Consider the following 15,238-nt stretch of genomic DNA (forward strand, 5'->3'; position numbering starts at 1 on the left):
CATTGTCGCATTTTAGATACGAAAATGAGAACGAATGCAAAATTCAAACATTTCTCAGCGCGAAGTCCTTTTGTTAAAAACACTCAAACATACCCATACTCATACTCATACCACACACCCAAACACACACCCAAACACACACCCAAACACACATTCACACTGACATTCGCTCAATATTGAGTTCATTGCATTACAAATACAAATTGAAATACAAAAATGAAATAAAAAGTTGATGGAAAACGAAGCAAAGATGACATACAAGTAATTTTAAATTGAATAAAATTAGTATTAAATATGTACAACAAATTTCGACGGTGTTTATTTATCGGAAGCCCATGATAGGATTGATTATGCAATTATTTGAGTTTACATGTTATGGGATAAGAAATTCAGGAGTGCAAATCCATTTTTTTTAATTTTTCAGGAGTTTAAATGCAGATTTAAACATAGCTCAAACATCATTCTTTGCTATGTGATAGCATTATCTATTTGGTACATAGTAGGCTAACATCTAGAAATACTAAGCCCAAGGCTAGATCAGGTTAAAAGGCTGGACTGGCCACATTAAGATTGATCTGAAAGCTGGCCCAGCGGTAGTCCCGGCTATCGGGATCGCGCACCAGGCACATCAGGGGCCCCTTGGAGCTCGGCGCTTGGAGTTCCCCGATGAGTTGCTGCAGACCTCCAGTCGTTACGTATCCCACGGCACAGGCAAGGGCCTCCGTGAAGCTGAATCCGGCCGAGCTTACGTAGCCGAAGACTTGGCGGCTGCATTGCCGGCGCACGCTGCCGCGCATCTCCGCCGGATCGGTGGGCAGCCACAGGCGGCACATCTCCTGCAGATGGGCGCGCACCAGGTGAGCCGTGTTTGCCGCCCGGATGTGCACTCTTTTGGTGGCCGTTTCCTGCAGGCGTCGCTTTTCCCGCACCCTTCGCGCCCGCAATCGCTTCAGCTTGAGCTTGTGCCCCTGGCGCAGATCCTTGCGTGGCTGCTCATTCAAATCGGGCTGCGGTGGCTCCACATGAACGGGGCCTGGTCACTCCGCTTGATCTGCCGCCAGCGCTGCTTGTGATCCGCCTCCGTGGGCAGGCAAATCAGGGCGTTGCTCTTCACATGACCACGCGATATCATTCGGAGTTGGATCTGAATGAGTGCCTCTTCGTCGGGCAGCGGCTCCGACAGAGGCCTACGTTTTCGCAATGCCTCGGCAATCTCCTCCAGCTGTTGGCGATGGCGCAGCACATAGTAGTAGGCGGTAGAAACGCTGGGCGACGAGCGCCAGTCGCGCACCAGCTGCTTCCAGGGAGCACTGAACGGACTGGCCACCGCCAGCTTTCGGTAGTTGGTGCGCTTGTTCGGCGGCAGCCGAAAGTAGCGGCCACGAAGCTCATCCGCTGAAGCCGCAGCCTGCTGAATGCCTAAAAGTTAACAAAGGACAGTGATTAATAGGAATGGATAGGCACTATAGTGGTACCAACTTACCCGCCACTGTATCCGGCAAATGCATCTCAGTGCCCGCCTCCCTGGCCACCGAATCCAGTTCTCTAAGTCCGCCCGGGCGGGCGCCCCACATGGTGAGCGTCAGCCAGAGGGCCATGCCGTATCCGGCCGGTGCAATCACATCCCAGCCGCAACCGTAGGTCAATCTCTTGTATCTGAAGTCCTGAGATCCGGGTCGTTGTACGAGAATCACCGGCACGGCCTGCATTTGCTTTTCGAAGGCACACGGAGCGCCGGGCACCACGGCATGTTGTTGACGCAGCTGCTCGTACGTGTGGGTGGACATGATGCCTTTGGCCAACCGCTCGCGCACTTCCCTGCTCCACAATGGACTCTCTGGGAGATTCTTTGGCTGATTGACGAGGAGATCCCCCGGGGATCGTGACTGTTCTGCTTTCCCCTCCGCTTTCGTGCGCTTCTTTGGTCGCTGCAGCCGGGGATCCACCACCTGGAGGCCCATCACTAAGTTGGAGAGCAGTTCGGCCGGCGAGCCCAGCTGCAGAGCCGCTTGGCAGTAGTTCGCTTGGTCATTCTGCAGCTCTTCCTGTTCCTGATGCGGACGCAGGCTGGCGGCCAAAACGCGTTGGGCGTTGGGGCCCGTCAGACGGAAGCGATTGAACTGCCGCTGCAGCTCCACCAAATGGAGGGTGCCATCGGTATTGGAGTAACTGGGCTGCAGCTCGAAAGCTTTTGTCTGTGTCCAGAAGCGAAGGGGTTTCTTCTTGGACACCTCCTTAACTAGTTCATCTCCCTGGCCAAGATTCTCCTTGTCTTTTTTGGGCCTAGACTCCGTTGTTTCCACCTCCATTTTGTGCTCCTCCAGCTCTTCTTTCAGTGGCAGCTTCTGTTGCTTCTTGGACTTGAGCTGGAACACGCTGATCAACTGCTTAAGCGTAGCTTGGGCGGCACTGGGATGCAGCCACAGCCAGAGTGTGTGCTCCTCCTTATCCTTCACGCTTGGCCGCCACATAAAGCTGGCCCGCTGCAGTGCGCCATGCGGATACCGGCCGTCCTCGAACAGCTCCAAGCTGCCCTCGCGACGTCCGCTCAAGAAGGTCCTGGCTGCGATGCCCAGCCCGCACTGCGGACTGGTTAGTCGAGCGAATCCCTGGCGCAGGGTGTCCAAGGGACCACGCAACTCTACGCAGCCGTAGAAGGAGATGTCCTGGAGCAGGCAGTGCTCCGCACTGGCGCGATAGCAGGCGCGGTAGGTCTTGTCGCAGCTGGCGAGGGCCAGCCGGTGGCCCCAGCGCTCCACCATGTGGAAGCGCTTGGCGTGCCAGATGTGCGTCTCCAGCCAGAGGTGGCGCCTCTGCCGGCGCACATACTCGCGCATCAGATTCTTGGGTCGCCGGCGGTACTTCCTCGAGGGCCGCTTCCCATTGACCGGCTGGTTGCCGCCCTTGCCCATTTGGGATTTGTGCGCCTGGCGGTATTTGCGCGGCAGCCGCTTGGGATGATGCGACATTGCCCGGCGGCGCATGTGCTTGGGCAGCGTCTGGAAGATTAGCTTGCTGCTCCGCTGCGTCGTCTCCTGGCAATCAGACACCAGGTTCCGGATCTCCTGGAGCACCCCGGCCGCGTACAAGTACGTGGTCACGTGCGTGGGCAGGCTCACCCGGCCGCCCATGACGGCGTCGTACTCCAACTTCTGGGTGCTCATCTGCGGTTGTCCAAGTTTAAATTATAATTAAATAAATTATTTTAAAAACAAAGTGAGCGGCACGTGTGCCGGTTCTCTTTCGATATTTTCCAGCACTGCCAATATAATAAATACCACAAAACAATAGGGGCGTTCTTTAAAAATACCAGAAACTATTTGGGGCATTTCCAAAACTTAAATACCAAAAATTCACATACCAGAAGATTAATTTACTTTTGGTTATTATTTATTTGGTTAATTTGTTTGTTAGATATACTGTAGAATTATAGTTGCAAACGTTTTTTATAATAAATTTCCTTATTTCCTTTTGTAGCCAAGGTAGGTTTCTAAAAATGTACCATCAATAATCATCATAATCAGAGATGGGAATTTTATAAACTGAAAATTCTTCAGAAGTGGAGGAGCCTATTAATGTGAGGTAAATAATGACCAAAAGAAAGTTGAAAACAAGCGTTATAATATCAATGAAAAAACGCCTTAAAATCTTTGTTATTTAATTGTATGTGTTTCAAATATTGATTATTGTTACTGAACTGAGGAGAGCTTATACATGTTTTACGGAAATAAAAAGTGGTTAAGGAATAATAAAATTAATTATTTTAAAAATATTCGATAATCTATTTAATTTTTTAGTACCAGTGTTATCTTTGAACCATAGTATGACCACACTGCATTGGATGGTATGTATTCACAAAATAAAACAGTATAAGAAGTATATTTTTGAAAACCAGAAAGGATATTTCGTTAACTTTTCTGCGGTCACACTTAGACCATATAAATTTGCTTCGTCGTCGAATTAATCCCGTGTTTTTGTGTTGTTTTCCCCCAGCTAGCTAAAAACAAATCGATATGGTGAGTGCAAAGTGTTTATTGCAGCACTGTTTGTTGTTGTTTATTGTTTATTGTTGTTCGGAGCGCCTTATTTTGGGCATCTTGTGAACGGAGCACTCAAGTTCTCATCTTTGTTTTTCTTTTTTTTCCGATGCAGGCAGCTTACACCGAGGATCAATTGGCTGGTGAGTGTTCCAAAAGAAAGGTCAAAAATCGGTCATAAAACGGTATTATTGGCATATATCATCATATATGCGCTGGCACATCGCGCCCTCTCCCTCCCACTCTGCATTGGAATGCGGGAGTGTGAAAGCGAACGCACGAAGGTGTGTGTGTAAGTGTTACACAGCTTGAAATCGGCGAATGCGGCATATATATGTATTCATATACATGAATCATTGATAAAGCAAATACGCTGGAAAGCAGCCATACGAATACGATCGTGACTCACCCGCCAAAAAACACTACAAATCAGCAATGCCACGGGGAGTTCTGCGAGCCGAAGTTAAAGATACCCTTGGAAATAATGCTTCCAATGGATAAGTCCTCATGGAATCGCCTCAATCCACTGCATACAAAGTTTTCTTACATTATCTCAACCGACACGTCTTCAAGTATATAGAATATGTAGGGTATAGAATATGTAGTTATTATTAGAGTTCTTGGTGTATGACATATATAATAATGCTAGAAATCGTCATTATCTCTAAAGACAACCAAGTTAATAGGGTTTTACTACATTCTTTCTTTCTTGGCTTTTAGATATGGACAACAAATCTTGATTAGAGTCTTTCAAGCTATAGAACTCGTGTAACCGGTAGGATTGTCCTCCAGTTTTACTTAAACTTTTCACTTATGTCCAAACAACAATTTTAATTAATGTATAAGTTCCTATAAGCTACAGCATACGGTCTTAAGTTATTTGTAGGATGAAAAACTAAACAGACAGATCAATTCGAATGATTAAGAATTCAGAGACTTGGCAAAAGCATAGCACCCTCTGAAAGGGTATAATAAAAAGAAAAACAACTGTTGAAAGGCGAAGGGAAGTGAGCGATAAGATATAGATATGGGAGCTGGCTAATGGGATAATCACCCGGTTTTCTGACCCGCCGGCAGCTCGTTTCAAATAAAACTGCAATTGCAGTTCCGAAAAGCGTGCGATAAGAGAGCCAGGCTGTCAAAAACCAGCTCCAAATAAACAAACCAGCTTCCATTTACGGAATATCACCTTCTCTGGGTCAAAATGCAACACGATTCCAAGTTCCATTCCGATTCCATAACGAATCGAATCGAATCTTTACGCAATCCCCCGTGATAACTTAATCAAAGTCATCGGTCTCTGATAATTCATCCAAGCTGACACTCTGACGTCAGCTTTCGACCGCAGTCGACCGTGTACGTATGCCATATACCATATACCATATGTATTTTCCAATTCCAACTTACCTTGTCGGCATGGCGTTGCAATCTTTAGAGCTTTAGTCTCAAATCGCCAGTCGTCGCCGTTTTGTCATCGCCTAAAATGGACAAAAATGTGCTGGAATCGTTTGTTTTTATTGCCATTTTTGGATGTCGTATGAGCATGATAACCAAACATAACTAAAAATAAATCCGTACAGGTCATCGAATGCTGCACACTCTTATTTATATAGGATTAATGTAAATGCCTGGGGGCATTAAAAATAGACTTACCCCTTAATATACCATTTAACATTTTGTAGGGATTTTTCCATCTTGTAAATTTTGAAATTATTATTTTGTTTTTAAAAACTTCCTGGAGTTCTTTATTAAATGGTTATATTTTAGTTTATCATAATATTTTACACCTTTCAAACGAATTCTTCACAGAGTTTGGAGTTAAATACTTGATTAAATATACGCGTAACTTCATTCAACCCCAAGCCTAAGAACTTACACCTTCAATTGTTTAAATACGACTGCAAATGTTATCGGTGCAACCAAAAGAGGCTTCGTTTCATGCTTTCATTCACAGAAACGAAACCAAAGCTGGGTTTTCCTGCGTTTGTTAATGTCAATTGTAAACAGTGGCCGGACTTCAAGAGAGAAGTTCTCCCGCGAAGTGAGGGTATCACATCTCCAAGGAAGGCGGAGTGGGGATGCAGGGGTTTTGGAGCCGATCCGATGGCCATCCAAATCCGGGCAAACGGAGTTTCAGGCAGTCAGTAGCTGGCAAAACGGTCATCGGAGTGGTTCAATATGTATTACTACACGGCACACGTGAAGCAGACCTTCACCACACTGGAAGGTGATCCATTTGTCAATATAACGGGAGGATATTACCCTTAAACAAATGCTATTGTTAATACCTCAAAAGAAATTTAGTTCGTTTATATTAATTGATCGTTTTTTTGTGAGCTCAGTAAGTTAATTAAAACTTACAGGCACAACTGACTTGAAAAGGTTGTCATATCATAACTTTCCTTATACCCACGAGTATAAACCGGAAAAATATACCTTAAACTATATGATATTGATTTAGTCATATATTTAAGTATCTAAAGCTTTAATATCAAATCATAAGTTTCCTAATAACTTATACCTCAAAAGAAATTTTATATATTATATTTTGGAGTATTATAAAAAATGTTGTGTGAGTTCATAATTTGAAATAGATGAACAAAATATAAGAACACAACTTTCCTAATAACTATCCTTTTTAACTTTCGCAGAGTTCCAGGAGGCGTTCAATCTGTTCGACAATCGTGGCGACGGCAAGATTCAGCTGAGCCAGGTGGGCGAATGCCTGAGGGCCCTCGGCCAGAATCCCACTGAGTCGGACGTGAAGAAGTGCACCCACCAGCTGAAGCCCGACGAACGCATCTCGTTCGAGGTGTTTCTGCCCATCTACCAGGCGATCTCGAAGGCACGTTCCGGTGATACGGCCGATGATTTCATCGAGGGACTGCGTCACTTCGACAAAGACGCCAGCGGCTTCATCTCCTCCGCCGAGCTGCGTCACCTGCTGACCACGCTGGGCGAGAAGCTGACCGACGAGGAGGTGGAGCAGCTGCTGGCCAACATGGAGGACCAGCAGGGCAACATCAACTACGAGGAATTTGTGCGCATGGTCATGAGCGGCTAAGCCAAGTCCGCCCGATTCCAGCTATCCAGCACCACACGACAATAGAAGCAGCCACACTATCCAACACAACACAAAACACAGCACTAAATACACCTGCCAAGCTAGCTGAGCCGTTCATTCCGCCAGAAGTTCCAACTCCGTGATTCCAACTTAGCCATTCTGCCCCTCCGTATAAATGCTGTTCTGCCACGAACAAACCAAGGACAACGACCAAGGATATCGAGAAATAAATATACAGGGGAAAGTGCCTTATAGGCAGATGAAAACAGAAAACTGAATACTGAAAACCTAGAGATTGGAGCTCTTCCCACTTCCAACACTAACCATCGATGTAGACATAGATTCATGATTAACCACAACTAATCAAACCGCGTCTGTGAATGTGCGTATTATTCTAAAAAGAAGCGAGGTTAATCAGTTATTATATCACCTAGTTCAGGCGTTCTTTTGTACCAATCACACTCGATACATATATTATATATTTCAACGGAAGAATACACCGAGAATATCACGAAAAAGTATTTCTAAATTAAATTTGATATGCGTAGGTGGCGTATGTCCGAATTTAAATGCGCATTTTGAAGTTTTACATGTTTATTTTTTTTAAATAATTTAATATTTGTATTTAATAAATAATAAAATGAGAACAAGTGAATGTGTAGGTCTTTTTACAAAAGAAACGTACTTAATTCTATTAAACCAATTGAAACCTTAGCTGGTGTTTTTATTTTTTTGTGGAAATCAGGGGATATTCAATTAAATAGCTGATTAAAGTTGTACCAAATTTTTAATTACCATCATGGGGAGTTTTAAACGTAGTCAATTAGGCATAAGAGTAAACATCTGTTAAAATTTATATTTTCTATTTCGTTCTTTTTTTGACTGACCTGTGTACAAAAATTATTTGCTTTTCTTATTTAAACTTAATTAAATAAACTGTTATATAAATCAATTTTACAAAATTTAGCAATATAAAATCACAAAAGCTTATAATTTTGACCTAGTTGATATTTTTCGCAGTTAACTGCTCAGAAAATTTTTTCAAAGTGATTTTGGCAACATAGCAATAGTAATAATTTTCATGAAAATTGTTTATATCGATTGGTTGCATACAATAAAATAAATTACTTAAATTTGTGATAGAATCTTAAAATTTTTACCTGGTTGGTATTTTTCGGAGTTAATAGCCAGAACATTTTTTAAGGGGTTTTGGAATATATATTATATTATATTTTCATAACAATGATAATATAATTAACTATATAAACATATTGTAGGCAACTAAAAAAATCACAGGAATTTATAATTAATAAAATACTTTGCCTGGTCTGGCAACCCCGCCATACCCAACAAGATTTGTTCAAGCTAAATACCGCCCCAAGTTTGGTTAGTGTGGCAAGCCTGGTCGCCAAAACAAAAGCGAGAATGAAATTGATATTAGATTAAATTAGCCGCATTCCGTGACACTAACTGCCCGTTTACTGAGTGACTTGTGACTCGTTGGCCTGCCAAACCGGAGGAGGATGCCCCGGAACACGGAGGTGGGCGTGGGAATAGGCGGTGCCCCGGAGCCCAGCTCTCCGGTTCAGAAGGTTTGGAAGCCGGAATGTGAGTAATTGCATGTGAATTTATGATCAGCACTATCTACAATGTGACTCCGCACAGTGTACAGGCTCCAGTTGGAGGCACCTGCTCCGTGTCCCCTGCGCTGCCAACGTACGCTGCCCCTGCCGCCGGCAAAAAGTACGGCGGAGGCCGTGGAGGCCAACAATCTGGCAGGAAGGCTATACGGCTCCGAATACCATGGCTTGATGGGCCACCTGGAGGCGGAGCAGCTGCTGGCCAATGCCCGCGACGGCAGTTACTTTGTGCGCCGCAGCCCCCAGTCCGATGGCTACTACACCCTGAGCCTGCGGTTCAACAAGCGCCCCAAACACTACAAACTTCTCCACAAACCCGGCGTGGGCCACTACCTGCGCGGCCAGGACAAACGCTTCGACACGGTCCACGACATGGTGGCCGATGGATTGATCAACTTCCACATGCAGCTCCACGCCAGCCCCATTATCCAGCAGATCAACCAGCAGACCAGGAACTGCTACCAGCAGAGTCCCTACATGACATTGAACGGGCGGAAGCTGAGGGCTCTGTCCAACGAACTGGGCAAGGTGTCGGCCAGCAAGGAATCTCCGCCAGCCGAGGAGCAGGAGAAGGAGCAGCAGAAGCAGGAGAAGGAGCCGCCACCACCTGCCTTGGATCCCATGCCATTGGTGTACGAAAAACCGCATCATTTCAAGGTGCGTTCAGGTTTAAACCGACCAATTAAAGGCTTTCTAATCCAAGTTCCTTCCTGCAAACAGGTGCACACCTTCAAGGGGCTGAACTGGTGCGAGTTCTGCGCCAACTTCCTGTGGGGATTCACAGCGCAGGGCGTTAAGTGCGAGGCCTGCGGCTTCGTGGCGCACAGCAAGTGCTCCGAACTGGTGCCGCCCAAGTGCGTGCCGGACTTGAAACGCATACGTGGCGTGTTCGGCACGGATCTGACCACCATGGTGCAGCTGGAGCCGCACCACCAGATACCCTTCGTGGTGCGGCGCTGCGTGGAGGAGGTGGAGGCCAGGGGCATGCTGCAGGAGGGCATCTACCGGGTGTCCGGGTTCGCGGACGAGATCGAAGCACTCAAGCTGGCCCTGGATCGGGATGGCGAGCGAACGGACATGTCGGAGACAGCCTACGGCAATGTGAATGTGATTGCTGGCACTCTGAAGCTCTATCTCCGCCTGCTACCCGTGCCGCTGATCACGTTCCAGGCGTATCCCAGCTTCATGGCAGCAGGACGTGAGTCTAAACTGGATTTTTATACCCTTGTCAATCCCTGTTTATACCTAGTAAAAGTTTAGGAGACATTTCAGTGGCATTTGCCTTAAACATCATAACTATGAGACTAAATCTAGCCATGTCCGTATGTCCGTATGTTCCTCTGTCTGTCCGCTTCTTAGTAAACTAGTCTCTCCGTTTGCCATATGTTTGTCCTTAAACACATACGCTTAAAAATCGATTTATAGAAGTTTTATAAAATATTTATTTAGATAAATATTTAATTTTGTTAGTAGCTGCAATTTAGACTTTGGCTTGTCCACTTGTCTTGATCTTAAATCTCTTTTCTCGCAGGCACTGGCCAGCAGGCGGAGCAGCGCCAGCTCATGGCCGAGGCAGTGCGTCGCCTGCCGCCCGCCCACCACAGCTGCCTGCAGTACATGCTGGAGCACCTGAAGCGGTGAGTGTTTAACTGGCTGTATAACGACTATCCTTATAAACTTATTACACCGTTCGCAGCGTGGCCTCCCATTACGCCGTGAACAAGATGAACGAGCACAATTTGGCCACCGTGTTTGCGCCCACGCTGATTGCCACGCCCCAGCACATGACGAACCTCACCGAGGAGATCTTCATGCTCTCCTCGCTCATCACCCACTGCCAGATGATTTTCTCGTAACATCCTGAACATCCTGAACAGCCTTAAAGCCAAAACCTTAAGCACTTATCCGAGGGGCAAAGCCACACAGATAGGCTCTCTCTTTCCAAACGGATACATCCTTAACTTTACTCTTTGCCAAGCATACATCATTACTCGTAACTCGATAATTCCACCAAAAATTTAGCCTAAGATCAAATATCTGCATCGGTCAATTGGACTCGATGGTTTTATATCTCTTTTTAGCAGCCCAAAAACATAAGGAAACACACAAAAACAAAAAACACATTGAATGTTGTAAGAGTCGAACGTACGAATTTAACAATTTTTCTAAATGTTTTTAGGCCAAGTATTTTATGTCACAATAAAGATATTTATTTTATTTGTACAAGACTATCTATTTACTATTAAAGAATTGATTCCTATGACCAGAATTAAAAAATTAATAAGGAAACTTTATAAAAATATATATCAATTTTACTCATGTTATAATGTTTGCTATTGATTTGTATCCAATTTAAGTTTTTAGTTTTTATTTGACTAATTTAATTTAACTTGAGGAATAGATTTAAAAATCTAAAGTATTTAAACTAAATTTAAAACATATTAAACTGAAAAAAATGAATATTAAAAAATGGGGCCAATTTTAAATCCAATATTTCTAACATTAATACAAAAATTTTCATATTAAATTCAGGCATTGTATTTATATTATAATTTTATTTAATTTTTATTTATTATTTATTTATTTAATTTAAATATGCAATATGAAATTTTGAATTCAAAAGACATATTTTTTTTTCTATTGAATTTTTTTTGTCGGTGATTTTAAATATTAGTCGCTTTTCCAGAAATTTAAGAAACTTAACGACTTAATTCCGCCGCAGAAAAAGCGACATAATTTCGCCAGCCGCGAAACGCCGCGAAATTATGTCGCTGCTAAACACATATTTTCGCGCGGAATTATGACGTTTAAAAACTACTTGTAGCAGACTTATGTCGCTTAAAAGGGGTATTCTGGTCTAAAAGCCAGAATTTTTGCCATTTTTTTAAGTAAGATAAAAAAAACGAAAAACCCTCTCAATTTACACTTCTGTTAGGTTTTTATTGACATTTTGAGTATACAAATAAAAAATAACAAGAAAAAAAAAACAAATTCGCCGAGGTACAGGCCGGTGGAGAGGGGTCTTCAAAAAATCGGTGCGTCCTGGTTGACATGATTTCAACCCTTGTAGAGATCGGAAAATAAAATTTTTCTTTGATAAAGATACCGCTATAAGGTTGAACGGTTAAAAAAAAACAAAATGGCGTCGACTTGAAATGAAAAAAAGTGATTACCCAATTTTTTCGATGTTTTCGAATATTTAAAAATACTTTTAATAAACATTTTTTTAAATCCGTGGCAGATGCGATAGAGAGTTGTATGAACAAGATAAAAATCAAATTTCAAAGGAATCGATTTAATAGAACTTGAAATATCATGTAACCACCTCAAAAAAAGTAGTGGTATCGATAAATCGCGTTTAAAGTTTAAAAACATATATAATGACGCCACGTCACAAAATCGGCTGTATCTCTTAAAATAATTTGAATTTGAAAAAAATATTTTAAGGATCATATTTTTGAAAGTCTAAACTGCCCCCATAATGTGACATATGTAAGTTCGCCGAGGAAAAAACGTCATAAATTCGCCAGCCGCGAAATTATGACGCTGCTAAATGTCACATGTAAGTTCGCGCGAAATAATATCGTTTGAAATTAGTAATGGCAAACTTGCATAAGTCGCTTGAAAGTGAGCAGATCAGGACTTAAACAATAATTTCTGCATTTCAAAGTATTACTTCAATTTATTATATTTCTGATTTTTCTGAGTCGCACATCTGGTGGTAATGTGAATTGGCATTGATGTGCGTGTGTGGCAGACCGCATCAGTGAGCGTTCTGCATATTAGCGAATTAGACAGGTCCAAAAAACTTATGCATTGTGACATAGAGAGAGATGGTCTGACGCTGAAAAAGTGTGTTCGTTGTGCGCTGACCGAAGGATAGAAAGAGATGATAATAGGGCTTGTAACTTTTGGTAAGGTTAGGAGTCGCGAAGTTAAGGCAGAGGATTCTGGGATCAGTCTTCGTTGTGCCGCAAGCACAGTTAGAACTTTGTGGTAATCGGTAAGTGATTAAACGTTTATTCATGTATCCGTAAATAGATAAATATATAAAAAAAATAAGATTGAAACCAGTTCTAAATGTTTAATATATCACTAAATTATCAGCAAAATAAATGTGCATACATTCATACAAATGAAGAGGCACGTGCCGCTAAAATATGTTACTGTATGTGTAAGGTTAACGGAACGCATACACATATTACACATATATGTATATATGTACATGTATTTCTAAAAAAATGCAGAAATCTAGAAAAATCCAACAAGATTTTTTTGGGCCCGCAAAATAAATATACTGATATTAACTGATTAATTTATGCTCTTTTGCTGATGATTTGCTGTTTTTTTTTTGCTGATGTATTTATATATATATTACCTTTTATCACCAGTGATGAAAAATTAACTGTACTGTTTTTATATATATATGTATGTAAATACCTACAGTGGGTAAATAAAGCTTACGAACATTTTGTATGAAATTTCACTGTAATTATGTATGTATGTATAGCAACTCAATTTAAGACGACATTATTTCGCGCGAACTTTCGTCGTTTATGCCCTGATGGAATAGGCTTTGAATTTCTAGGATTTCAAAAAATTCAATCAAATCAATTGTTCGAATTTCAGACATTGGATCTAGTCATTTAAGGTGTATTATTTCCTTTGCCGAATCGCATTTTGTGTTTTGAATTTGCCGAAATAAATGAACACGGAGAATTTGAAGTAAGACGAACGTGAGACTTTTAAGAAGCTGGTTCCATTCGATAACGAAGAAATCGCAGAGAAGCTTGAAGATATCAACGAGCAGAAGTCCCACGCCAACGAAATCGCAAAAGTCCTGGAGTACCTCGTAACCCATACCAATTCGAAAAGTATGCCGAAGACCGTCAGTGATAAGTGAGTGCCTAATGTTATTATTTATTAACAAAATATACCATCCGATGATAATACAATTTTGATATAATCCGTATGATTTGTGTTTTTCAGTGTTCAGTGTTTTTTTTGTATCAGATAATATATTTATTGTTATTCATTTGAATGAGGAACTTTAAAGTACTTAACTAGGGTGATAAACCAAAATGTTTATTTGGTAGCCTTTAGAAGGCTATAATCTTACTCGAAAACCAAAAACATTTTATTTAAAGTCTATCACTGGATAAAAACAAATTATTTAAACAGAGACAAATTTTTAAAGTTTGGAATTTAGTTTCGAATTTTTACCAATTGCATTTTTTAATTTGAATTTGTGCTTTTTATATTTAGGGAGTCGAAAGAAAATGTGGTACCTGATGCCGCGGAGAATTCGGAAAAGCCAAACTACAACCAGGACGAAGAGAAGCCTTCGGAGAGTGCTGCTGCCAGGATGAATAACGACGGGGCCATTAATCTGGCAAAGGACGAACATAAGGATGAGCTCATATACGTGGATTCCGCGGTAAACATGTTATCCTACAACCGGATGGCAATCACGAGTTTTACACAGTGCATCCCCCGAAGTACAAGGAGGAGCAGAGGGTTGACATGCATGAGATAGTCATCGAGGATGGGGAAATCATCCTCCTAACCGGCGGAAATGGCGAAGTAGTCTACAATCCGGAGGACACCGTGGCCATTGACATCTCCGATTCGCGAGTTTTCGTCGTTGATGCTCAAGAGAGCGGAGATTGTATTATGCAGTCATCTGGGGATCACGACATAAAAGAGTACTTGCTGGAGAAGACTCAAATTCCTGAAGTTGTTAAATCCTGAAGAGATCCTAGGAACTGTTAAGTCGCCAATTCTTGAGGAGACGCCAGAACTGGTTGACCCATTAAATATGTTTACGATTAAAATATTAAATTGTGCGTTGAAATTATTTCATAGATTTTGGGTTTCCAGTTGTAGGTTTCAATAATAATTTACCATTTTCAGTTTTAGGCACTCAAAAAAATAAAAAAGTTTTACTAATAATAATAATAACAATAAATTATATAGGCCAGACACCTATAATTTACGGTTAAGTCTTAAATCCTCAGTTAAATTAAAAATAATGCATTCTTATACAAGTCAAACATTTCAGCTCCAGTTTATTTAAAAATTTTATGTTATACTGCTTTATTTTATGCAAACTGCTTGAATCATGACAATTTCATGTATATAACATTTCAAGTTAATTAATTTACAGCCTGTAAGTAACACCGATATTATTTTTACTTTTTTAATATTACATCGGAAGTTAGTTACTTTTACATGACTTTTCAAATTAACTGCGTTACAGCCTGTAACTTACAAAAATATTTTACGCCGGGCTTGAATCCTACGTTACATCTCTTTCATTGCACGATGTAATAAAAATGTAATGTGCGCGTTCAAATTTTGTTGACATGTAAAAACGTAAATATCGAGTAAAAAATGTAAGACTGAAAGTAGAAAGCAAATAGTAACATCAGATGTCAATAAAATTTGAATGTCAATATTTGTAAAATAAATTTCTAGGCTTTTTAAAAAAACATTTT

At 41.8% G+C, this 15,238-nt stretch overlaps 3 protein-coding genes across 4 annotated transcripts; 2 read left to right on the top strand and 1 right to left on the bottom strand.

The window, feature by feature from the left end:
* Nucleotides 1–297: 297 nt before the first annotated feature.
* On the bottom strand, nucleotides 298–5,109 carry LOC128265001 (ribonucleases P/MRP protein subunit POP1). The gene is given in 4 exon segments (XM_053000766.1): nucleotides 298–1,033; nucleotides 1,036–1,419; nucleotides 1,484–3,164; nucleotides 5,092–5,109. Coding segments are annotated over 3 exon segments (2,556 nt in total). The 5' UTR covers nucleotides 5,092–5,109; the 3' UTR covers nucleotides 298–542.
* Nucleotides 3,869–7,701, top strand: LOC128265006 (myosin-2 essential light chain). Of its 2 annotated transcripts, XM_053000772.1 has the most exons (3): nucleotides 3,869–4,016; nucleotides 4,153–4,180; nucleotides 6,689–7,701. In XM_053000772.1, exons 1-3 carry the CDS (start codon nucleotides 4,014–4,016, stop codon nucleotides 7,099–7,101), a joined length of 444 nt encoding a protein of 147 aa, XP_052856732.1. In that variant the 5' UTR covers nucleotides 3,869–4,013; the 3' UTR covers nucleotides 7,102–7,701. The 2 variants fall into 2 exon arrangements, with proteins under 2 accessions (XP_052856732.1, XP_052856731.1); XM_053000771.1 differs by lacking the exons at nucleotides 3,869–4,016; nucleotides 4,153–4,180 and adding an exon at nucleotides 5,850–6,264.
* Nucleotides 7,702–8,464: 763 nt separating this feature from the next.
* LOC128265003 (N-chimaerin) lies at nucleotides 8,465–10,967 on the top strand. Its single transcript, XM_053000768.1, has 5 exons — nucleotides 8,465–8,709; nucleotides 8,767–9,398; nucleotides 9,462–9,939; nucleotides 10,273–10,378; nucleotides 10,438–10,967. The coding sequence occupies exons 1-5, from the start codon at nucleotides 8,625–8,627 to the stop codon at nucleotides 10,595–10,597; spliced, it is 1,461 nt and encodes a 486-aa protein (XP_052856728.1). The 5' UTR covers nucleotides 8,465–8,624; the 3' UTR covers nucleotides 10,598–10,967.
* The last annotated feature ends 4,271 nt before the right edge of the window (nucleotides 10,968–15,238 follow it).

The sequence above is a fragment of the Drosophila gunungcola genome, unplaced genomic scaffold, assembly GCF_025200985.1.
Source record: "Drosophila gunungcola strain Sukarami unplaced genomic scaffold, Dgunungcola_SK_2 000088F, whole genome shotgun sequence".
Classification (NCBI taxonomy): Eukaryota; Metazoa; Arthropoda; class Insecta; order Diptera; family Drosophilidae; genus Drosophila; species Drosophila gunungcola.

What these genes read in the sequence shown, in the direction of transcription:
- LOC128265003 (XM_053000768.1), top strand. Translation starts at nt 8,625, where the DNA reads ATGCCCCGGAACACGGAGGTGGGCGTGGGAATAGGCGGTGCCCCGGAG. An exon ending in AAAAACCGCATCATTTCAAG is followed by an intron (nt 9,399 to 9,461) that starts GTGCGTTCAGGT and finishes TCCTGCAAACAG; the next exon opens with GTGCACACCTTCAAGGGGCT. An exon ending in CAGCTTCATGGCAGCAGGAC is followed by an intron (nt 9,940 to 10,272) that starts GTGAGTCTAAAC and finishes CTTTTCTCGCAG; the next exon opens with GCACTGGCCAGCAGGCGGAG.
- LOC128265006 (XM_053000771.1), top strand. Translation starts at nt 6,216, where the DNA reads ATGTATTACTACACGGCACACGTGAAGCAGACCTTCACCACACTGGAA. An exon ending in GACCTTCACCACACTGGAAG is followed by an intron (nt 6,265 to 6,688) that starts GTGATCCATTTG and finishes TAACTTTCGCAG; the next exon opens with AGTTCCAGGAGGCGTTCAAT.